This window comes from Apiospora marii (genome assembly GCF_038362585.1).
Source record: "Apiospora marii strain CBS 49790 chromosome Unknown utg000009l_segment0_segment0, whole genome shotgun sequence".
Classification (NCBI taxonomy): domain Eukaryota; kingdom Fungi; phylum Ascomycota; class Sordariomycetes; order Amphisphaeriales; family Apiosporaceae; genus Apiospora; species Apiospora marii.
Window position 1 is genome coordinate 3246225 of NW_027117381.1, and position 23312 is coordinate 3269536.

The 23312-nt window shown below is 56.2% G+C and overlaps 8 protein-coding genes across 8 annotated transcripts; 6 read left to right on the forward strand and 2 right to left on the reverse strand.

Moving 5' to 3' along the window:
* Positions 1–993: 993 nt before the first annotated feature.
* PG985_012550 (annexin anxc4 protein) lies at positions 994–3241 on the forward strand (the record flags this gene model as incomplete). Its single annotated transcript, XM_066832316.1, has 2 exons — positions 994–2847; positions 2918–3241. 2 exons carry the CDS (start codon positions 994–996, stop codon positions 3239–3241), a joined length of 2178 nt encoding a protein of 725 aa, XP_066680366.1.
* A 1796-nt stretch (positions 3242–5037) lies between these two features.
* PG985_012551 (uncharacterized protein) lies at positions 5038–6978 on the forward strand (the record flags this gene model as incomplete). Its single annotated transcript, XM_066832317.1, has 1 exon — positions 5038–6978. One exon carries the CDS (start codon positions 5038–5040, stop codon positions 6976–6978), a length of 1941 nt encoding a protein of 646 aa, XP_066680367.1.
* Positions 6979–8652: 1674 nt separating this feature from the next.
* Positions 8653–9857, forward strand: PG985_012552 (uncharacterized protein; the record flags this gene model as incomplete). The annotated part of the gene is made up of 2 exons (XM_066832318.1): positions 8653–8840; positions 9014–9857. 2 exons carry the CDS (start codon positions 8653–8655, stop codon positions 9855–9857), a joined length of 1032 nt encoding a protein of 343 aa, XP_066680368.1.
* A 182-nt stretch (positions 9858–10039) lies between these two features.
* PG985_012553 (uncharacterized protein) lies at positions 10040–11909 on the reverse strand (the record flags this gene model as incomplete). The annotated part of the gene is made up of 2 exons (XM_066832319.1): positions 10040–11431; positions 11610–11909. 2 exons carry the CDS (start codon positions 11907–11909, stop codon positions 10040–10042), a joined length of 1692 nt encoding a protein of 563 aa, XP_066680369.1.
* A 1700-nt stretch (positions 11910–13609) lies between these two features.
* PG985_012554 (uncharacterized protein) lies at positions 13610–14792 on the forward strand (the record flags this gene model as incomplete). Its single annotated transcript, XM_066832320.1, has 2 exons — positions 13610–13721; positions 13807–14792. The coding sequence occupies 2 exons, from the start codon at positions 13610–13612 to the stop codon at positions 14790–14792; spliced, it is 1098 nt and encodes a 365-aa protein (XP_066680370.1).
* A 1258-nt stretch (positions 14793–16050) lies between these two features.
* On the forward strand, positions 16051–16986 carry PG985_012555 (uncharacterized protein; the record flags this gene model as incomplete). The annotated part of the gene is made up of 2 exons (XM_066832321.1): positions 16051–16110; positions 16177–16986. The coding sequence occupies 2 exons, from the start codon at positions 16051–16053 to the stop codon at positions 16984–16986; spliced, it is 870 nt and encodes a 289-aa protein (XP_066680371.1).
* Positions 16987–18526: 1540 nt separating this feature from the next.
* On the forward strand, positions 18527–19979 carry PG985_012556 (carbohydrate-binding module family 50 protein; the record flags this gene model as incomplete). Its single annotated transcript, XM_066832322.1, has 2 exons — positions 18527–18598; positions 18684–19979. 2 exons carry the CDS (start codon positions 18527–18529, stop codon positions 19977–19979), a joined length of 1368 nt encoding a protein of 455 aa, XP_066680372.1.
* Positions 19980–20891: 912 nt separating this feature from the next.
* PG985_012557 (uncharacterized protein) lies at positions 20892–22824 on the reverse strand (the record flags this gene model as incomplete). Its single annotated transcript, XM_066832323.1, has 2 exons — positions 20892–22015; positions 22131–22824. Coding segments are annotated over 2 exons (1818 nt in total), but the record flags the coding sequence as incomplete, so codon positions are not given.
* Positions 22825–23312: the final 488 nt, after the last annotated feature.

Genomic DNA, 23312 nt, shown 5'->3' on the forward strand with positions numbered 1-23312 from the left:
GGTGTCGGTAGCTATCGAGCGGGGCTCTCCCCGAGCCTGCGCCTCTCAGCACAGCCTTTTTTCCCTCTGCAAAGCGAAGCTGCAAAGAATCACTCGCGAGCCGCCTTGGCTGCACAGAGAGGTGCCGGACCCGGAAAGACTCCAGACTCGTCGCTCGGACTTGCCGTTGCTATGCACTGCACGTTGCTTTTGGCCGAGGCCGCAGACGGCCGAGAGTCTCGCTCGTTCTCTGAATCCTGAGAGCTCGGGATTATCCACAGGTACATACTGACTTTACCCACCACACTTTGCCTTTGGGGGAAGATTTGGCTCTGATGCCCACTAACTGCTAGTACATGGACTTGCTCTCTTAAACCAGACCAGCTGCCAGCTTGCCGCTTTTCGCAGCATTGCTGCCCGAGGACTTGGTCAGGTCAGACAAGTGTTACTGCGAGCCTCACTCACGCAAGTCGTGATGCAAGCTAGCTAGCTCTCCGCTTGCCGTATTTCGTCTCGTAGAGGCGCCGGGCGATGGAGTCGAGATGTCTGCGGAGTCCTTCCTGCTCCCGTGAGGCTCCTGCCGCCCAATGGGTTGACCGTGAGGGCCAGAGATGCAGGAGGCTAAGCCGGGCCACCACACACCTTTGAGAGGATGGGGCCAAGACTTTCTCACAAACCTGCTATTGGTTATTCTCACAGCCCCCAAATTTGCTGGGTCAGCCCCTCATGCAGCTTGGGAGAACCTAACCCAAAAGTATCTGTGAGATTTCGCGTCTCACACCGATGTTCTTAAATAACGGCTGGGTCCTCGCGGTAGCTGCATCTCAAAGTTTCATAGACACTCTCAATGTTTTCTCATTGCACTCACTCATTCATAAGTAATTCTAATTAAGTGTATAGCCGGCTGCTTCCCTTCATCCCAACTGACGGACAGCCCTACCAATACGCTTAAGCGCCTTGGTTCCCGTACCCCGCAGTCTCAAGTTTACGGGACCCTGATTCAGGACACGGACAATGTCGCTACGAGTAGATGACAGCGGCCGCAAAGGACGCTCCCGCTCACCAGGCCGTCGGGACAGTGAGCGCGACCGTAGCCGCGGGCGTGCTCCCGAATACGACCCGGTCATAATGGACGCAATTCGCATGCCTTCGCCGCCGGCCGGGTTCAGTTACAACGATATGGAAATGAGGGCCCCTCGGCGGTCCGACTACGACTTGGATGACCGCCAGGCCTCGTACCGCCTCACATCTCCCACTGATGACTCATACTATCATCGAAGCCGCGAGTCGCTAGGCGGCAACGATGATTACAGCAAATATTCCAGACGCCTCGACGACAGTTATGGCAGAAGAAGCCCGGACAAGGACCGGGACTCGGACAAGGAAAAGCACCGGCTTCAGGAGGCTCTGGGCACTGCTACGTCCTTCCTCCCAGCCAAATACTCTCAAAAGCTCGACAATCTGGTGTCGCGTGAGTCGGACAGCGACAAGGAGCTGAAGAAGAAGATCAAGAAGGAGAAATTGGAAGAAGATTTGGCCTATGGTACTACGTTGCCAGGTAATTTTCCCACTATATATACTGAGCCTCCTCCACCTCCTTCCATCAACTTTGCGTATGCACCAGCACCGAAGTGGGAGTACGAGGTCACAGAAACTAAGCCATCGCATGCAGCCCCCCGGGAAGAGCCGTACGATCCCGTGGCTCATGATCAGAAGATCCGCGGGAGATCGCCCAGCCCGAACCCGGAGTTCTTGTCCGGGTCCAGCTTGTCCAGCTCGAGCAAGCACCGTTCTCGTCACTCCTGGGGCGGAGAGAACCCCCGCTACTCGGGCGCAAACGTCTTGACGGTCGAGCCAAGCGGCCGAGACCGTTCACGCTCACGTGACCGTTCGCGCTCACCACAGCCACCTACAGCGCGCATGTCTTCGCTAAGCGTCAACACTGGGTTTGCCACTGCCTCGCATCTGTCACTCTCCAACGCGCCTGCGTCGCCTCTCTTGGAGTCGTATCACGGCACATACCAGTCCATGTCTCCGATGCCATCGCCGCTTCTTCTAGCGTCCCGAGGTCCCGGAAACTCGCCCATCGAACCTCTTTCTCCCGGGTACTCGGACGATGAGCGCGGAGAGAAGAAGAAGCGACGAGCTCGTTTCAATGATCCGGTGGACGACGCGTCCCGCCTCGCGAAAGCTCTTAAAGGTGACAGGCGTCCGGATACCGAGCCCCTCATTGAGATCCTCCCAGCCATGACACACAACCAGGTCATGAATCTGCGGATAGAATACAAGCGGCTAGTCAAAACAGGCAGCGAGCGTAAAGGCGTGAACATTGCGAAGCACATTCGTGCGCGGCTCAAGGACGAAGACCCACTGTTGATGAAGGCATGCTATACCTGCGCTCTGGGCCAATGGGAAGGCGAGGCTTACTGGGCCAACTTCTGGTATCAAGGTGACAAGACGCGGCGCGAGCTACTGATCGAGTCGATCATGGGCCGGACCAACCATGAGATAAGGCAGATCAAGGATGGCTTCAGCGACAAGAAGTACCGTGACAGCCTGTCGCAGTGCATGAAGACCGAACTCAAGGAGGACAAATTCAAAAAAGCTATCATCATGGTGCTGGAGGAGCGGCGCATGGAGGAGTATGATGAATACGGCCGCCCCTTACCGGTCGACAGGCACATGGTGGAGGATGATGTGCACGATCTGCGAAAGGCCGTCAAGAGCGAAAAGGGCGGCGAAACGGCCATGATTCAAATTGTCGTCATGCGAAGCGACTCGCACCTGAGGGATGTTCTCAAGATGTACGAGCGGACTTACAAGAGCAACTTCGCGAGAGATGCGCTCAAGAAGAGCGGAAACCTGGTGGTAAGTTCACCATACCAACTTGGGAAATGTCGCACAAAGCCACGTAGCTGACTTACAAAACTTTCAATAGGGCGAACTGCTTGCGCATATCCTGAACGGCGTCATCAACAAGCCGGTGCGCGACGCCTTGCTGTTGAACCATGCGCTCACGTCTTCGAAGAAGGACGGTCTGCGCCGGGAGTTGCTCATCAGCCGGTTGGTGCGGTACCACTGGGACCGCCACCACATGGCGGCGGTCAAGAGGGCGTACCGGGAGCGCTATGGCCAGGACCTGTCGGATGCGATCCGTGACGGGACGACTGGCGAGTGGGGGCTCTTCTGCAGGCAGTTGGCGGTCACGAGGATGCCGGACGATGTGAGGCAGTTCGAGAAGGTTGAGGTCATCAGGCGGTGATGAGATGGTATGCGCGCGCACGACTCATGGATGAATCGCTAAACATGTTTTTCGTTTCCTTCGGTCCTTTCCCCTCTACAACATAACATAATACCCAGCAACGATGCGACGCTGAAGCCGTAATGAACTACAACTTACCCTTCACTTTCTGTGCATCGCAATATTGTGTGCAACCCGTTTTCGCTTGCTATGTACGAAGGCTCGAGTCGGCCGGAGAGATCATGCCATTGATGGATGCGGACATTTCCGCTGCCTCCTATATATAACTACAACTAGCAGTCGTTTGATTAGGTCCCCTAATAGAAACTTGACGTCACAGGAAGGCAGCATTGGCATCGTCCCATCTAGAGCACGGTTGCTTGGGTGGATTGGTCAGTAGGTACGTGAAACATGGAAATACATGGCGATGCGAGTGGGACGTGGAATTGCAATAGCGACGTGCCATCGTGTGCTCCCATGCCGCGCATCTCGTAACAGCGCAGATAGCAGACCAGATTTTTCCAGATCTAGAATTCGAGAATCAGACCAGTTCGCTCCCGTCCCCGACAGGGCCAACCACCCACCCCCCTTTTCCCCACCGCAGTGTCAGTCAAAATGATAATGGGCAAGCCTAACCGGGAAGCTGCGCGGCGAATCCTGGTCGGGTTTCCAGCAACCCCGGCGCATTCCAGACAGCCATCTGTCATCTATGCGCTCTATGCGCTCTACAGACTTTCAGGAGTCGAACTCTGTTGCCGGTTAGGCATCGCCATCCATTCGTTCAGGCAAAGGGCCCCTCGCGTGCAATTGCCCAAAGGTGTGCCGTGCTGTTCCAATACCGTTTTGCATCGAATACCTCGCTGAAGCCGAGTCGTCTCGCCGTTTTGGGGCGCAGCTCACCCCGCGGCCTGTGGTTTGTCCCCCGTACGGTGAGAGTGTACCGCCTGTGACGACTTTTGGTTGTCTGCAAGCACCAGCCACTCGGGTCTAGTAGTACTGCGCCTTCTTTTTTTCCAGTGCTTGTGCTTGTGCTTGTTAGTGCAGTACCTGCTGCCGCCTTCTGCCCAAGCAGCAAATCCAGGGTCTGGCCGTGTCTGCAGCCAAACAGTGGGGGCGGGAGGACTCCAATGAGCTCCCGTCGCTTCAATCGCTCTCAACCCTCTCCTGTCGCTCACCTCTCGTGTCGCATCTTGGTCTATTTGGCGGTGGACGTTCTCTATTCGCCCGCTGCCGGCCCCATGTCGACGTGTACCAACCAATATTGCGGCTGAGGCAGAGCAGGTTTACCTCACACTCTACTTTTGACGTCCTACCTCCATGCCATCATCATAGCTCCCATCCCCCCTCCCCGACGATTCAATTAATCAATTTGATCCGTCTGCCCATCCAGCCATGCGCGGCGCGTCTGGTATCATATATCTTCTACCAAGTACCAGCGGCGCCATTGCCTAGCATCCCATCCACCATCCCACTTTTTTCCCAGCCAGCAATTAGCCTGCTGCTTCGCAGCCAAGCCAGGCTCTTTCTCTTTCCGCCTCTCTTCCTGGGGTGCAAGAAAACCTGCCAATTATATCCCGCTTATCTCAACTCACGTGCGATTTCCCAGCTGCACGCCCTGAAGTCGCTACCCGCGCGGACTCGCCCTCTCGCATCGTAAGGGCTGCTGCTTGCTGTCGCTGTTGTCGCTGCATTGCATCTTCATGCGCCTGCTGCAGCTGAAAGTATATCGAACATCGTCGGCCCAGAGTTTCAACTGACACGCCCGGAGTCCCTTCAACCTTCCAGATTGAAGTGGGCTCCGCGTCAATTCGTCCGGTATGGCTCCAACCCTGAGCCAGAGGGCAGCCATCGCCCCGCGATCAGACCTGAGTAATGGCGCCATCGCCGGAGCCGTAGTAGGCTCCGTCATTGGAGGGTCGCTGATCTTCCTGGTCCTCCTTTTTCTCTATTTCCGATATAAACGGAGGCGCTTGCAGGCCGCCGCCGACGCGGATCTTAACACATACAAGCCTCCCATAGAGCGGAGGGTCTCCTTCCCCGGCCAGGCAGATGCGTCCAAGGTTGAACAAGGCGCGCCTGCCGGCAATGGAAGGGTTGATCCGGGAGCCCCCGGGTATAGCACCGGGGGCCACTACCAACCATCTCCCCTCACAACCGCCGCTGAGGGAAACCACTTCCCGGGAGGGACAAATAACTACCACACACAGTCGCCCCAACAATACCAGCAAAACTTCGAGCAGGATCCAACCCCAGGCGGATCGTCAAGCGCATATTATGCCAACTATCCCATTGGGGAGCCCTCGGCGGCTGCCAGCTACTACAACATGGACATAGCCATGGAGTCGGATCCGAACCTCCCTCCCATGGCGCCCCCCAGCCGGCAAATGACCGAGCTCTACCAGGAGCAGCTCAAGCAGGCACGCGAGCTTCGTAAGAAGGAGCGCCAAAGCAGCAAAGGGTCGGTAATGAGTCGGGTAATCAACACCCTGCGGAGGAAGCGCTCCTCCAAATCGTCTTCGTTGGCTAGCCCGGTTGAGGGATCCCCTAGATCCCGGCAAGCTGACATGCCAATATTCTCGGTCGAGGACTCTCGCATGTATGCGGAGCCTCAGTCCATGGGCAACGATTCTGGGAGCGACCTGCATCGCTCGAAGAAGCAGAAACACGACGACTCTTATACGTCGACTGGTCAACCCAGGGTGGACTCTTTGAATACCGCCTTGAAGACCGAGCCGCCCCTGGATCCCTCCCTCCCGTCCTCGGCCTACCACAGAGCGGACGCACCGGCAGAGCCGTCTCACGAGACTTCGAGATTTTCCAATGAGCGACTCCAGAGTCCGGATATCCCGGAACCAATGGAGGGCGCGCCTTATGAAGACGCGAGCAACCAAGGGCTGCGCCCATCGCACTCGCCTCCTCTGCAGTCGGATAGCTTCATTGCTCCGATTGATATCTTCCAACCGAGCAACGATGCTGAGAAGGCCGCTCACACGCATGCGGAACTGGAGCGATATGAGAAATCATCATCGCCAACCTACATGGGAGGGTCGAGCTCCCCAATGGCCGTGAACGAAGCGCACGCGAACAACAACGTGCCAATAGAAGACGAAGACGACGTGATCGATGATTACAGTGAAGACGAGGATGAAACCCAAATGCAGCTTGACCACACAGCATACCCCAGTGGCGACCCCACTTATGCCAGCCAGAACGGACAAGGCTTTACATACAACTCGAGCGCAATCACACCAGACAACAGGCTGACACCATCTGTGGACTACTCGACGCCGGGGCAAAGCTCTTCGAATCCTTCGGCCGGGGTCACACCAGACACCAGAATCACAGCATCTCCATCCTCCGCCGAGAACATCCTCATCAAGCAGGAGACTAGCACCTCTCCCGAGAGCTACGGCGCTGTACCTTCGCCTCAGACACCGCAATCTTACACCTGCGACGAGTGCAACAGGACGTTTGACCAGCTGCACAAGTTGAACCACCACAAGCGGTACCACGACCGAAAGCATGAGTGCCCCTATCCTAACTGTGATAAGCGGTTCGGGACGAAAACACATCTGGACCGACATATCAACGATAAACACGAGAAGAAGAAGGGCTTCCACTGTCCCGAGGTAGGATGCCCCTACTTTAAGGGTGGCAAGGCATTCCCTCGCAAGGATAACTGGAGGAGGCACATGCAGAACAAACATAACATCACACCTGTTGTCGACCCGGAGGCCATGGATCAGACGCAGGGCTGAGGCGTCTCTTTTTGCCTCCACAACACCAAGGGCAGGCTTAGCTTTATAAGCTATCGACCTGACATTACTATACCCACACCACCAACTCGCACGCCTGCACTACACTCGCTTGATACCCCCCTCTTCTTCGGCTCATCGTCATTGTATCATCTTGGCTTCCCAAGCTGTCAATGACGCTTCGGCCTATCCTCTTCAACTACCCATCATTCCCATACGTATCATTGTAATCTGTGTCATTTTAAAAAGCAACACGGACACATTAGTCAGTGGACCATTTAGGCTATTAGCGTTTGGTGGAAAGTGCATGGCGTTGGTGGAAGTCTGGCTTCGATCTTGGTCAAAGATTGAATATCGCGTACAGAGTCACCCCGATGTATTCAACAGAATCCTTATGTAGTGACTCTAGTCCTGTAGGAACGTACACAATCGAAATGGCAACTGCGTAGTTTCGGCAGTTGCAGCTACTCTGCTGGAAATCTACAGCGATGGCCTGCCCCAGCTCCGGACGCCCTACTCGCAACTCTCTGACTTGCTGGTATTGTTTCGCCAGTTCTCCTAATGCGAGCTCGCTCTTGTCAATACTGCAAGTCCCCGAGATGCAGAGACGAACATTAAAGGTTTAACCTTATTTACAACCTTATTATTGGGTGATCTACTTACTAGCCTGCCAACGGAACATTAGTGGAAGGCTGGAAACTCGTTACGGGTTCTATAATTAACCAGTGAAACTTAGCCGGTATTAACATGCACGCTGGATTATATCAACCTTGCAGAAGCCGGAACTGTTCATCGATCTGCAATGACATGCAGAACATCAACATTTATGACTTTGTACGGGACCCCTTCGGTCGGGTTTTGGGTGTTGTTGCCGGACCCAGTCTCCCAGTCCAGGGGGAGGTGAAGGTGGAGGTGGACAAGCTCCAAACACACCAAACCGCCAAGACCGCCCCGTCCCGCCCACCCAAAAAACCACCCAGCAGTCGGTGGTCTCGAAACAGGACCAGCTAGGCGAGAATCAGATGGCGTTTCAAAACATGGCATATCTAACGTTACGAGTCTGGCGGGCGGAAAGGCCAGAAAAAAGGGAATGAATGACCGCGGCGGCCGCGGCGCAGCCGTTTCTCGTACGGGTATTCGTTAACCCTCCCCCTTGGGTTTGTTTGTCTGTCTTCCGTGCCTCTCGCAGTATGAGGCTGCGATGCGATAGGCACGGAAGAACGGACGGACGGGGGAGACTAACTGCATACAACGCTTGATCTGTGCGTGTGCCTTTCTTCTCCTCCTCCAGTGCTCCCCCGCGTCTCATCCGGAGCCGGCAAGGTGGTACGTATGCCAGGGCGTTTGGGTTGGGTGACATGCTTGGGTATTACTGAACGGGGTGGCCCACTGGATAAGCTCCTTTCTCCCCTTCCTTCTTTCTTTTTTATATTTTCTTCTGGGCATTGGACGGGATCAGGACTGGAAGTAAACAACAAACTTTTACTGTCGTTGGTGATATCTTCTTCTCTTCTCTTTTTATCTTTATTCATCTTCGATTCTCTACGGGCCGGGCTCGGAACTTTTTTGGTGTTTATATTGTTGTCGTATATATATATACACACACTTTTGTTGTGTTATAATTCTCTCTTCACCCTTCGATCTCGAACAACAGGAAAGGAAAAGGAAAAGGACAGGATGTTGACCATTCGCTCTCTCGTGGTGTTGGGCCTGCTGTGGGCTACGGCCGACGCCTCACCGCAGAGCCGGAAGAAGGGCGGCAACGCCAAGGCCCAAACGGCGCAGCAGCAGGCCGCCAAGATCCCGCAGGGTATCTCGCAGGCGACGGACGGGTCCATGATCTTGGACACGACGGTCAAGATTAAGTAAGTGGTGGCAACAAGGCACCCCCCAGAGTACACGGAGTCACCATCCCATTACCCGTTACACCAGTTGTTACTCGGGATGGGAGATAAGAGGCTGGTGGACGGCAAAGACAGGGATGCAAAACGAAACAAGAAAACAATTGCTGACTCAACTTCTTCCCCCCTCCGTCTAGTGGCCTCGACATCCGCTACAAGATCTCCGGTCCCGCCGCCGGCTTCACCACCGACTCCGGCGTCCCCGGCGCTGCCGCCGCCCCGGGCACCGCGGGGACCATGGGCCTGAACGTGCTGCTGCACGGCGACGGCGGCCAATCCTTCTTCGACATGCCGAACCAGGCGGTGCAGAAGAACCTGATGGGCGTCGCCGTGCTGGCGCCCAACAAGAACCTCTTCTGGGGCGGCGGCAGCGGCCTGCAGCGCACCGACGGCGTCGCCCACGCCCAGGCCGTCGCCGACCTCGTCACCAAGGTGCTCCCGGGCGTCGCCGCCTTCAACGCCTCCGACGTCTCCTTCACGGGCGTCTCGGGCGGCTCCCTCCTGCTCTCGGGCTTCTTCGTCCCCGCCCACGCCGCCCAGTTCCAGGGCGCCTCGGGCGGCGTCCTCCTCAACTGCGGCGCCCTCGCCCCCCAGGTCGACGTCGCCGCCGCCGACGCCGCCGCCATCGCAAAGACCCGCATCCACTTCCAGAGCACCCAGCAGGAGCTCACTAGCCTGCAGCCCGCCATCCCCAAGGCCATCGCCGCCTACGAGAAGCTGGCCGCGGGCGCCGGCCTCGCCGCCGACCAGATCGGCGCCCTCCAGACCGTCGACAACAGCCCCAACGGCGGCCACTGCGAGTTCGACGAGAAGGACTTTGTGAGCGGCGTCCAGCTCATGGCCGACAGCTTCTCGGCCGTCATGCAGGGCGGCAACGGCCAGGTCGCCGGCAAGAACGTGTTGAACCCCGTCGTGGGCAACGAGCAATTGAGCTTCAAGGCAGGGAACAGGAGGAGCATGGCTACAGCCCTCAGGGTCTAGGTCGATACAGCATGGTTCACTCACCGAGATTCATGGTGCCATTGGTAAAGCTTATGTGTCATGTAATGTCAGGGTTGGGCGAGCGAGAATCTTGTTCCTTTCTCATGTTGTTTGAATTTCTACAGAGCTTCAATTAAGCATTGCGCTAGCTAAATGTACCACATTCCAGGTCCCCATGTGATTTAAACAAATTTGCTGTCCTTGACAACGTACTTGTCAACATACTCATCAATGGGAGTGGACTCGAGCTTCTTGCCATCCATACCAAGGTCCACAAGCTCCTTGACCTTGGCATCGGCAAAGTGCTGCTCCAAGTGTCTCTTGTACTTGGCCAGAATGTGAGGCTTGGCCTCATCTCTGCGGAGTCTGTGGCCAAGAGGAGCCTCAATGACGACCTCGTCCAGCACAGTGCCGTCGTTCAGCTCAACGGTGAGACCGTTGGAGATGGTTCGAAGCGCGGGGTCATGGTAGTCCTTGGTGAACTTAGGGTCCTCCACACACTTGATCTTTTGGCGCAAAGACTCGACCAGCTCCGAGGTGGCGGCCTCGCCACCGTCTGTGTAATCAGTTGCTTCGAGGCGGCCAAATACCATCATTACCGAGCACATGTACTGAATGCAGTGGTCACGGTCGGCAAAGTTGTCCATAGGCTTGAACTGCTTGTCAATGATGCGGACGCAAGCCTCGTGGGTTCTGCACGTGACATTCTTGATGTCGGCGGCGGACTTGCCCATACCCTTGAGGATGGCATGGATCTTCTCAGAGGCTTCAACAGCGGTCTGGGAGTGGAATTCGGCGGGGTAGGAGACCTTGAAGAGCACATTCTCCATCACGTAGCTGCCGTAGGGGCGCTGGAACTCGAACTTCTTGCCCTTGAACAAGACATCGTAGAAACCCCAGGTAGGCGCGGACAGGACGGTAGGAACACCGGGCTCTCCCTTCATGACCTTAAGGACCAGGTTGACAGCGCGCTGGCAAGCGTCACCAGCAGCCCATGACTTACGGGACATGGTGTTGGGAGAGTGTCGGTAAGTGCGCAAGCTCTGTCCGTCGACCCAGGCTTGAGTGACGGCGTCGGCAGTCTGCTTCTCGCTCAGGCCAAGCATCTTGGATACCACAGCAGCACTTGCGACCTTGACCAGGACAACGTGGTCCAAGCCGACCTTGTTGTACGAGTTGAGCAGCGCGAGGCAGCCTTGGATTTCGTGGGCCTTGATCATACCCTCGAGCACGTCCCGGACATTGAATTGCTTGCCATTGGCAATGTTTCCACCAGCCTTGTTGGTTCGCGTGATCCAATCGGCGACGGCGAGGATAGCACCCAGGTTGTCTGAAGGGTGACCCCACTCAGCGGCCAGCCAGCAGTCGTTGTAGTCGAGCCAGCGAATCATGGCACCAATGTTGAAGGCGCCATTGACCGGGTCGAGCTGGAAGTCGGTGCCGGGCACCTTGGTGCCATTGGGGACGACGGTACCGGGGACAATGGGACCCAATAGTTTCGTGCACTCCTTGAATCGCAGACCCTCAAGGCCGCAGCCCAGGGTGTCGAGGAAGACCCATCGTGCCGTGTCAAACTAATTGTCGTGGAGGACGACGGTTAGCCGCGGCTTGAGAATTGGTGGGACGCGGGGTAGTAAGACAGCCCACGAACTTGGGTGAAGCTCTCCCGTCTCGATGCGCTATGCGGCACAATATTGGGAGAAGCTCACTCAAAGTTCGACTTGAGAGCTGGACGTAAAGGGGGATACTTACAGCCAATTCCGAATCAACGGGCTTGTTGTGAATATAGTCGGCAATGTCCTTGATCTCAGGGTCGTAAGCCCGTCCTTCCGAGGGTGTTGCGGGAGCCATTGAGAGCTTTCGAGTGGAAGTGGAGAAAGAGTTGGATGGTTGTAAAGAGGAAGAAGCTCTGGCGGCCGACAGAAGGTTGGTGCCGAGCTTCGTAGAGGCCGAGAGCGCTGGGGCGGTTCGTGGGAGCTTAGTGGTCGTGTTGATGGACGAGGTACGCAACGATTTCGAGGCTGTTCGCAGGCTGCGGTGGACTGCAGACATCTTGACAAGGCCGAGGGTAAAACAGAATGGAAAGACAGGAAAGGGAGGAAAGAAGGAAGCTATCGCCTGCAGATCAAATTCCCTCTTGGTTGAAATAAATAAAAAGTTCTTGGGAGTATTGGAGGTAAAGGGGGAGGAGGAGAGCTCTCCAAGGGAAGCTCGATTGGCTGACGAGGAAAGCGGCTTTACCCCAGCTCTTGCCTCGGGAGCCAACCCCAGTTGCCCGTCCCCCGTGGGTGGAGGGGTAGCGCCAAGACCTCTACTTTAGCCCCTGTACTATCCATTACTATCCATTTATTGTATGGATAACGTCTGGCCCTCGGCTAAGGATTCTGGATTCTGGCCTGCCGGCTCGCCGTTAAACTCGGACATTCGAGCCGCTTCGGACCTACGACTACGGGCGTGATATCGACAATTGTTCTATGTAGAAGTATGCGTGCAAGTGTGTATTCAAGGAATATATATGTATGGCCGCATAATTGGGCGCCGCTGGATTGTTTGGTCATATTCAATGAGCTCTGTTTCTTCGACCTGGAGTCGATTGCTGGTGCTCAACCAAGGGCTAATGCACCATTCCAGGTCCGTCCTGCAAGCTCTACGGATATGTACGTGTATGGGGCACCGTGACGAGCAGAGATTACTGGATACAATGCCTATGTGAACACAGGAGCTGGTGCACAATACTTATGGCAATAGACGATACCAACGTTGCGGTATATTGCGGCTATCTCGGCTGCAGAGTCCCCAGACGCTGCTGAAGACCAAGCAGGCCCCAATGTATACTCAAACTTATCTCGGTCCCTCTGAATATATTCAATGGGGTGTACTTCTAGTCGTGAAGCCCATTACCCTCATTTAAGTAGCTTCCACAGCGCCATTTCGTGACCATGTTTGCATTTGCTTACCGAAAATAGGGGCCCGTGCATCAGTGGTTTCTTCCTGGCGTATTGTTTAACGATGCAAATCCACGCATGCGGCAGGCCTACAAGTACAGTAGCTACATGTAGGTAAACTCATGTACCGACGGCAGAGAAACCCGCCGCCCCTGCGAGTCGGAACTCTATCTGGGATCGCCTGCCCTTAACAGCCAGTATGCGTTTGGAAGGTGGTGCGCTGTAGGTTCATGTGGAGTTTCTAGCAATCGATCATAAACATTCCTCACGATTTAATGCATCACATACGGGTTTGTCGAGCGCGAAATCGTAACGTGACGTCTTGTAATATGGGCATGGCCCTGCTCTGCTGAATAACAGAGTAGCATATAGTAGTTTCTAAGATGGTAATGTTGATAGATATATGTACCCTTGCCGGATATCCCGCTAATACGACAGTAGGAAACCATTTTTAGAACACGAAGAGGCCGGCGGGGCGCTCAGCGTTTCTAGCACATCTGATCCCGGTCCACAAAGAGGGAGATCGGCGCTCATTGTTGCTACTACGGTCCTGCCTGCTCAAACTGACTCTCTCTTTTAATCAATACATGCATACAGACTTACCTAAGTTTAACCCCCAATCCTCTCCCATGCCACTCCAACTTACTCACTTAACATCATTGCCTCTGATTCTTCCTATTCTGGCTTCGTGTTGAATTCCTGTAGAGCCTTTGCTGAGCGTCTCTCCCTTTTTCTCCGGTAGCTGCTGCCTTGTGCTTCCCATTTCGCCGTAGAACCACTCTCAATTGCGCCAGAACCATTGCGACCATGGCCAACACGGCCGACCTCGTGGATCCCACCAAGGCCGGCAAGTATCCGGTGATACTCAGCGACGAATTGCTGGGTAAACCCTCCACGGAGACATTTACTGGCGTAAGGTGTAAGCAGACCCTGTACCCATAACTTTTCCCCTTTTTTGTTGTTTCGAAGAGCAAGTATAGCTAACTCGCTGCCCACGTCGAAAGTCAACCACAAACCCGATACGAACCCTCCGTTTTCCAAACTCAAGGTCGCCGGCCCGTCCAAATACGATCTCTCCTACAACGACAATGGCGTGTACAAATATCAAGGCTCGCGCTCAGGCGACGGCGGTCAATACGTGCTCATCTTCGACCCGTCGCGAGAAGCATTTGTTCTACACAAGGTGGACTCGCTCTTCACCATGAATCTTACTCAGACGCCTACCCAAAACAGCGCCGCGAAATTACGGCAGGAGTTCCCTCACCTAGAAAAGCCCGCCAAGGTGTCGTCCGGCAACATAAACATACCCATTCACGAAAAGCCGAAGGAGGTCAAAGCACCGGCCGCAGCAGCAGCAGCAGCACCCGCGAAGGCGACCAAGGGATCAAGTACAGCGCCCGCGAAGGGGAAGCAAAAGAAGGAAACACCCGCCGCCAAACCGAAGGCGGCACCCAAGGCTGCTGCAGCGCCCGCGCCCCCGCCCACGATTAAGAAAACTACACCGCGGTCAGACGAGGAGGAAGACAGCGACGACGACGACGGTGGTCTTGTTTTGGAGTTCCCCGGCGGCGAGGAACCGAGCCGCGACTTCTCTCCAGCATTCCCGCCGCGCCGCTTCTCCGAGTTCGTGGCTAACGGTGAGGAGGACGACGAGGACGCCGATGGCGAGGAAGAGGAAGAAGATGACATGAGCGAAGAAGAGCACTTCAAGCTGCCAAGTCCCATGAACCCGCAAAAGTCGCAACCACAGCAGCCGTCATTATCACAGCAAATACACCAACCGATACAACAAGCAGAGCCAGAATCCGAAGAAGATGAAGGGGAGGACGAGGAACAACAACAGGACGATGAATTCGAAATCGATCTGGAGGCGCAGCTGGAAGCCGAGCTAGAAGCCGGCGGCGACGACATGGCCGCCAGTGAAGATGAAAAGGTCGAGGTCGAGGTCGCCAGCGAAGACGAAAAGAGCGAGGTCAGCGAAGAGGAATAGAAATCTATATTGGCCTCCGATAGCAACGTCAGCGTGGGTGAACAACAGGGAGACGAAGATCAGGAAGCCGATGATCATAACGAGACTACATCTGCGGACCTAAACGCACAACCGGACAAGGAACTGGAACAGGCGGAACTAGAGGCTAAACTGAAGGATGAAATGAGAGCTGAACTGATGGCTGAGCTAGAAGCTGAACGCGCCACAGAGAGAAAAAGTACTTTGGAGAGGCAGAGTGAAACTAGCGAGGAGGAGTCCCTAGGGAGCTGGGCAACAATACCATGGAGATACTCGAGGAGTTGCAGGAGGTGTTTGGGGCTGCAGCCGCTGAGGGCGAAGACAGCGACATCAGCGAGTGCAAAGAACCAAGCGATTGATATTAGCATTCATTTTATGGGTATAGGGAGTGTGCTCTCCAGGAGCCATCACTCAGTCCTAAGTCCCCTACGGTACGGTGTTCAGAGAGGGAACGGCAACAGCAGTCATATACGACGGTTTTTTTTTATTGGGACAAGCAAGGGGCCTACAACTTGCCAGAATAGCGGCGGCGCCATATTGATTCAGTGAAGTATTATTTCATTGATAGCGGGGTTGACAGCAAATACCATTCTTTGGCCTTTCACGATGGAGTCTGTACGTTAGGTCTATGAGGGAACGAACGTAGAACAGCCGCTGCCTGTCTAATGTGCACACATGGTAATCCAATACAGTCGTTTCGTTATCAGATACTAGAAAATATTGTATATCCAAGGCATGTATGTAGATATATGCCGATATACAGCATGTGGTTCGTTTTATTCGTGCCAAGCCGGCTTTCGCGGGCTGTCCAGACAGGCCCCAAGAGCCCAAGACCACTAACAAAGGCCACTAGGTGCCCCTAAGGATGGAAAAGGGTGGGGGGTTGGCCAGTTTTATGCGTAACACCGGTGTTACGTACGAAGCGGGCATTGCTGTTGGCCACTGCCACTCTTTGGGCAGGCATCGACGGGCTATCAATGGACCCCGGAAACCGACTCAGACCAGCTCAAACAAACATTGAACCAAACCAATTGTTCAATTCGCCCGACGACATCCAATCTTGTGATTTGGCATCCATCCCTCTCCTTTAAACCTACGACTTCTTCCCTCGCTTAGTTAGGGAACTGTATACATACATTTTATTTTGATTGTCTGAGACAACAACTCCTGCCCGGCATCACAACCTCTCTCTCTCTCTCTCTAGCTTGATCGATAGTACATCGATCTGCCTAACGCCAAAATGGTGGTCGACCGCCAGGAGATTATTGCGAACAACAAGTCGCTACGTCTGATCAAGAATGTACGATCACTACATTGCGACTTGGTCCCTTCCTTTATCACCCCATGCTAACCCACCTTGGGGTAGGAACTCGAGAACCTTCTGGAGAAGGGCGTGATCGACGACAATGTCTTTGACAGCATCCACCAGATGCTTCCCAACGAGACCCCTCTCTCCGGCGCCGGCGCGGGCCAGCGCAGCGCCGCCGCCTCCAACGCCAGCCCGGCCCCGAGCCATGGCCCCACGTCGCCGCCCGTGAACTCGATGGCCAACCTGGCCCTCTCGCAGACGCCCAGCCAGTCGCCGGCGCCCCCGGCCTACAACACGACGGGCCCGCCCGCCCTGCCCACGCGCAACAACCCACCCCCGCCCCCGCCGCCGTCCAAGCCCGTCATCGCCCAGGCGCGCGCCCTGTACAAGTACAACGCCGCCGACGCCCGCGACCTGTCGTTTGAGCGCGACGACAAGATCGCCGTCCACGAGTACATGAACGCCGACTGGTGGATGGGCCGCAACCAGCGCACGGGCGCCGAGGGCATCTTCCCCAAGAACTACGTCCAGATCGAAGGCGGCGACAACGGCGGCGGCAACGGCTACGCGAACGAGAAGGCCGCCACCCCCGGCGCCGGCTACTACCAGCAGCCAACGTACGCCCAGCCGCAGCAGCCTCAGTATGGCGGCTACCAGGGCCCGCCCCCGAACCAGAACCCCTACAACTCGAGCGCGCCCCCCATGGCCATCGCCGAGGGCAGCAACCAACCTGCGCCGGCGCCGGCGCCCGCGGGCGAGCCTGAGAAGGAGGGTATGGGTAAGAAGATGGGCAAGAAGTTCGGAAACGCTGCTCTCTTCGGTGCCGGTGCTACGTTTGGTGGCAACATTGTCAACTCCATTTTCTAAGCGTAATCAGCTCGTTTTGGTGTCGTTTCGGTACGTCAGGGAGACAGTGTTTGAAGGCTCACTGGCCTGGGACGGGCTTGGCGGTTGCAACTCAGCTGGACGAAAGAGCGTTCAAGCAGAAGTTACGAGGTACAAAATTGCATTCAACCCCATAGCCAGAGGCGGTTTAGAGCCATGGTCTTGATGGGGGGTCACCTTCGGAGTCATTAATGATTAGGCGTTTTACCAAGTTTTGGGCGTTTTGTGTGTGATGAAGAAATCTGTTTGGATGGGAGTGAAAGAACTACAAGATTGATGCAGAAGTTTTGAAATTCTTGATGGCGTTGATCCCCCTGAACTCTCGTGATTAGTGTTCATATGGCGCGGCAGAACACCAAGGACCATTTCCATGGCATCCAAGGGAAATAGACGATGGCAGGTGATCAGCAGTGTTCGAGCCAGGTGCCAGAGTGAGGAATGCTACAGCATCCTTTTTCTTCGCCTTATAGCATGGCAGGTATGCTTATATGCGAAGTCTATACACGGCGACGAAACGGGTGGCGCAGTCTCCTATTGTTTGGCATTTGCCCAGACTTCCCTTAATTCTGACAAGATCTCGCGGCTGACGACTTAACGAACAGTTCGTTTTTGGGGAGAAGTTCTGACAATCATCATGCACAGCAAGCTCGGCGGGTTTGACTTGGCGATCATGAGAGTATATGCTATACTGACACGAGGGTCTAGATGAGTGTGGTCGGTCTGCAAGATTTGTTGGGTGACTATACAGTTCTTGCTCCTTGAGTGAGAGGCACATCTCTTTTGCCAACTGGCGATAGTGCCTGTCTAAAAGTCCCGGCTGAACATATCACAGCTTGAAGACCTAGGTTCAATATGACCCAGCTGCGACAGTCATCGACTTCTGGCCTCTCTTTCTACTTTGGCCGCCAAACATGACTCGCCTAACCTTTCCGCGACGGCTGCCGAGCGTTCGATAGTCGCAGGGTGTCTTGTTGAGGGCAAACGATTAGGCTCGAGATCTTCTGCTATTTCTCTTCAAACCTGATCAGACAATGGTCAATCACGGTCCGTACTTGGCAGCCCGGCGCCGGGCGGTGTTGGATGGGACGATGACTCGCCACCCGGGTATACAGACACCAATTGCAACCGAGGTTCGGGCAACTCCTTCCAATGCGGCCGACTATTGACAAATAGAAGGCTTGTCGTGCGCCGTTTATAGGCCTCCAGCAAACACATCCGTCTCACCAGGGAGACGCCAAGATGCCAGGTGCGAGATCTTGTTCAAGGCCCAAGATAGCCGAGCCTCAGTCATCCATGTAGTCGCTGGAGAGATGCGGACTTATTCTGTACGTGTATATAGTGGTGCGCCTGCGTATCGTCGTATGCATCCAGTTCCCTATCTGCCTGCCCATCCAACTTCTTTCTCTGCGAGAATTCGACTACCGAGACCGGCTCTCTCTCACACACACACATTCGTTGACCGAACTACTATCGTTAATCGAATCAAACAAACTATCCTGTCCTTTCAACACAAATCGTCAACATGCGCGCCTCAAATATTCTCTGGCTCCTCGCGGTAGATTCGGTAGTTGCTTTCCCTCCTTTTCGCCAGATTGTAAGTAATTAGGGATACTACATACTCATTGCCCTTCTTCGTCCGAACTACCTCCCCAGTATGGCTGGGCTAACATTCATTAAAGCGTACCCGCGAAGACTCCATCGACGCAGCAGCAAAAGAAGCCGCCGTCGCAGAAGAAGCCGAGGTTGATAAGGTCGCCGCCCATATACCTGAAGTCGCCGCGCCGGAAGAGGCCGAGGAGGCCGAGGTCGAGGAGGTCGCCGCCCATATTCCTGAGGTCGCCGAACCAGAGGCCGAGGCTGACATACCAGCGGAGGAAGAAGCCGCCGCGCCGGAGGAAGAAGCCGCCGCGCCGGAAGAGGCCGAAGCTCACGTGCCAGCGGAAGAAGAAGCCGCCGCGCCGGAAGAGGCCGAAGCTCACGTGCCAGCGGAAGAAGAAGCCGCCGCGCCGGAGGAAGAAGCCGCTCACGAACCAGCCGAAGAGGAAGCCGTTGAGGCAGACGAGGAGGCCGAAGCTCACGTACCAGCGGAAAAAGAAGCCGCCGTGCCGGAAGAGGCCGCCGCCCACGAACCGGAAGAGGCCGCCGCTGCTCACCCAGAGCCAGCAGCCGAGCAGGAGGTCGCTGAGGAGAAGGTCGCCGAGGAGGAGATCGCCGCTGCTCATCCAGAGCCAGCAGCCGAGGAGATCGCCGCTGCTCACCCGGAGCCAGCCGCCGAGGAGATCGCCGCCGCCCACCCTGAAGCCGAAGCAGCAGCAGCCGCAGCACCCGCAGCAGAGAAAGCCGACGTGGGCGCTGCCGCCGAAGCGGGCGCCGAGTGCGAGGCCATTTGCGCCGAGCGCGAACAAAGCGCGCAGCAGAGCGTCAATTATCGAGTGCAGCCTCAGGATACCCTGAGCAAGATCGCCAAGTCGCTGGGCTCGGGCATTTGCGACATCGCCGCCGCCAACGCCGACGCCATCGCCAACATCGACGTCATCTTCCCGAACCAGACCCTGACGGTGCCCGTGGCCATGGCGGCGCCCGACGACACGTCGTGCCTGACGGTCGCCGCCGAGGCGACGTGCGTCGAGGGCGGCGAGGGCACCGCCGTCGTGCAGGCGGGCGACGCCTTCGTCACCATTGCGGCCGGGCTGGGCATCTCGTCCGACGCGCTCGTGGCCGCCAACCCGGACGCCGATCGGTTCAATTTGCAGGAAGGCCAGGTCATAAACGTGCCCGTTTGTACTGGTGCCGCGGGCGAGGTCCCGGCGGCGGCGGCCGAGGAGGTGGCGGCGGCGGTGGAGAAGGCCGAGGCTGAGGGCGAGCTGCTGAGCAACACGTCTTCGGCGACCACCAAGAGATCGATGCGCATGAGAAGGAACAGAGGAGGGAGCACTGCCCTCTTCCAACTCACTCAGGGGGGTACGGCCAACTGATTGATTGATTGATTGATTGATTGATGGACCGGTCGATGTGGGGAGAGTCTGCAGGACAAATAAGATGACAAAGGGCTTTCAGAGTGGCGGGCTCTACTTTGTTTGTACAGGAGCTGGCATACTCTGACTTTGTCTTTTTCACGCGAGGCAATCTTCGACTCTGCAATTTAGACAGCGGGCTGCGATATCCCTGGCCGGCCAGTTTAATAAAGTATTCTGATTTGTTAGCAGATGGCGCAACTTGATATCGATTTTGTGTGTGTTTTGTCAGACTTATCCTTAGTAACACTTCCCCTATTTCTTCCAAGGGAGCGCGATGGCGGGACAAGAAGACAACCATGTTCAAGAAGATTTGTGACGACAAAAAAAGTAAACCCCTCATGCTCGTATTACACTTTGTTTAAACTAATTCTATCCAAAACATGCTCCAAGATAACCCCTGACCTCGCCGGTCTAGAAACCTGTAACAGCGATGCCAAGATCCCCATGCAGACCGCTCTAACACCGGCCCTCCCCGAAAATTGCCCCTGGGTGAAGGAAAAGAAAAAGAGAAGAGAAGAAAGCTCCGCCGTTGACATTCTGGTTACAAGTACAACAATCGAGAAGGAAAAAGACAATTCGGGGAAAAGAAAAGGAAAAGGAAAGGTTAAAACAGGTAAATTTTTGGGAAGTCGTCCATTCATTTCATAGCTCGTATTACTTTGACCAAACTTTGTTTCTGCGTTTTTGGGAAAGGGATGAGGACAACTTGTTGCGTGTATATATCTCGCGCGTTCTTCGATGTCTAAAGCGACTCTGTTAGCTGGTCCTCCTTGGGAATGCTCAGGAAAGCCACGAAGGTAGCCTACCTGTTGTTTGCGCCCGAGACAGTTGTTGATGGGGGAACGGTCGGTAGATACTGAGCCCTCCCTCTTAGGCAAGGGGCACGAAAGTCGGGGCGCCGGGGACGAAGGCCAGCGTGGTGGTGACACAGATCTCGCCCGCCGGACTCTCGGTGAGCCTGTAGATACCCGAGCTCGAGGGGGTGCCGTCGCTCGAGGGCGATCCGCCGTTGTTACCGGCGCCTCCAGTACCGGTGGCAGTACCAGTAGGGGCGGGACCGCTGGGGCCACCAGGGCCACCGATGGGAGGAGTGGCCGTGCTGAGAGCGCCATTCTGGCATTGGCTGGCTTGGTAGGCCACAATGGAAACGGTGTTGCAGCCGGCGGGGCCGGTGCCGGTGCCGCCAAAGGTAGCGTAGACCTGGCCCGAGGGGACCTGGCAGAAGCCGGCCTGGCCGCCGACGAAGGCCGCGTTGTACCAGAAGAGGACGCCGTTGACAACAGTGAAGGTCGTCGAGATGGAGCCGGCGGGAACGACCTTCATCTCGATGAAGGGAACGTTGGGCTCGGTGGCGATGAACTGGCCACCGCTCTCGAGACGACCTTGTGTCAGGTTGAAGGGCGTGGCGTCGCTGCAGGAGACAGGGTTGACGGGACCGGCGCCGCCGATGAAGCCGCCGAGAGACTGGCGACGGTACATTTCGGCAAAGTCGCGCTTCTTGTTGGTCACGTTGACGAGGCCGGGAATGACGCTGAGAAGGATAGGGGCCTGCGGGAGGTCGGTGACGCCAGGGATGCCAGCGGAGCTGGTGGCCGATGCACCGGGGCCAGTCGAACCAGCACCACCGGGGCCAGTCGTCGCGGAGCCGCCGGGAAGATCGCTGCCGTTGGGTCCAGTCATAGAGCCAGTGGGAACGTTGCCACCGTCAGTGGCAGAGCCGGTAGGGACATTACCACCGTCAGTGGCAGAGCCAGTAGGGACATTACCACCGTCAGTGGCAGAGCCGGTAGGGACATTACCGCCGTCAGTGGCAGAGCCGGTAGGGACATTACCGCCGTAAGTGGCAGAGCCGGTAGGGACATTATCGCCGTCAGTCGCGGAGCCAGTGGGGGCGTTGCTGTCGTTGGGACCAGTGGTTGAGGCGCCTCCAGATACAGTAGCACTGTTGGTTCCAATACTGCCCGATGCCGAGATAGAAACCGGTGGGTACGACACTGGTGAGAAGTTAGCAATCAGGACTATAAGTATGAATGGGAACTGGGCAGTGGTTGTGGATGCAAGAAACAGGGGTAGACATGCTTGACAAGAAGGGCACATCGACGACTGCACCGCCATCTTTGTTGTACAGGACGACATTGTTGGCAGGGATGGCTAAGATGATGGTGACGAAGGTGTTGGCCCTCCGGGACAGCCAGCGCTTCTGGAACTTGTCGCCGCCGCCGCAGATCTCGCCAGAGCCGTCGGGACAAGGCGTGCTGCAGCTCTTGAGGTCTTGGAGTTCGAGGTTCTGGGTTTCGACTTCGTCACCACAGTAGCAGACGCCGCCGTTGTTGGCCGACAATTTGAGGCCAGTACCGGCGCAGAAGCCCGCGCAGGAGGAGGCAGAGCCGCTAGCCTTCTCGTTGCCCTTGAAGTCTTTCACTGGTTCCCTGAAGGGAACCTTTCCATTGGGAACCAAGTAGCAGCCCAGCAGCTCGACTACGTACGACTGCTGGCTCGGGTTTCCGTCCTCATCGTAGATGATCAAAGGAACAAAGGCGCCGTTAAGCACGGGAACTTCGCCACTGAACAGAGCCGAGAAACTCTTCACGTCCAGAGAGGCCAGAGTGATGGTAGGCATGGCCGCGGCGGATGTCGAAGACGCAGATCCCGAGCTGGTGCTGGTGCGAGTAGCAGGGGTGGTGCTGGACTCGCCGCCAGGAGAAGTAGGTTCGCTGCCTGGGGAAGAGAAGTCGCCACCAGAAGTTGCCGGGCCCTGACCTCCAGTCGAGGGGCTGCCAGAAGTTGCAGGTCCCTGGCCTCCAGTCGAAGCACCACCTGAAGTCGCGGGGTCTTGGCCTCCAGTCGATGCACCACCTGAAGTCGCGGGGTCTTGGCCTCCAGTAGAGGGGTTGCCAGAAGTTGCGGGGCCTTGACCTCCAGTCGAGGGGCTACCAGAAGTCGAGGGACCCTGACCACCAGTGGATGGGCCATCACCAGCTGAAGTTGCCGGGCCCTGACCTCCAGTGGAAGCACCACCAGAAGTCGCGGGGTCTTGGCCTCCAGTCGAGGGGCTGCCAGAAGTTGCGGGACCCTGACCTCCGGTCGAGGGGCCTTCGCCAGCAGAAGTCGATGCGCCAGTGGGAGCTGTAGAATCATCTCCCTGCTGGCCGGTAGAAGACGGCCTGCGGGTGGTAGAGTCGCCGCCGGGCCCGTTTGTGGGGGAGAGAGGGTCTGTGCAATGGTGCTGTCAGGGGTGGTTTGCATACCTTCGCTAGAAGTCGCGCTAGCGTTGTCCGTGGCCGGGGTGGT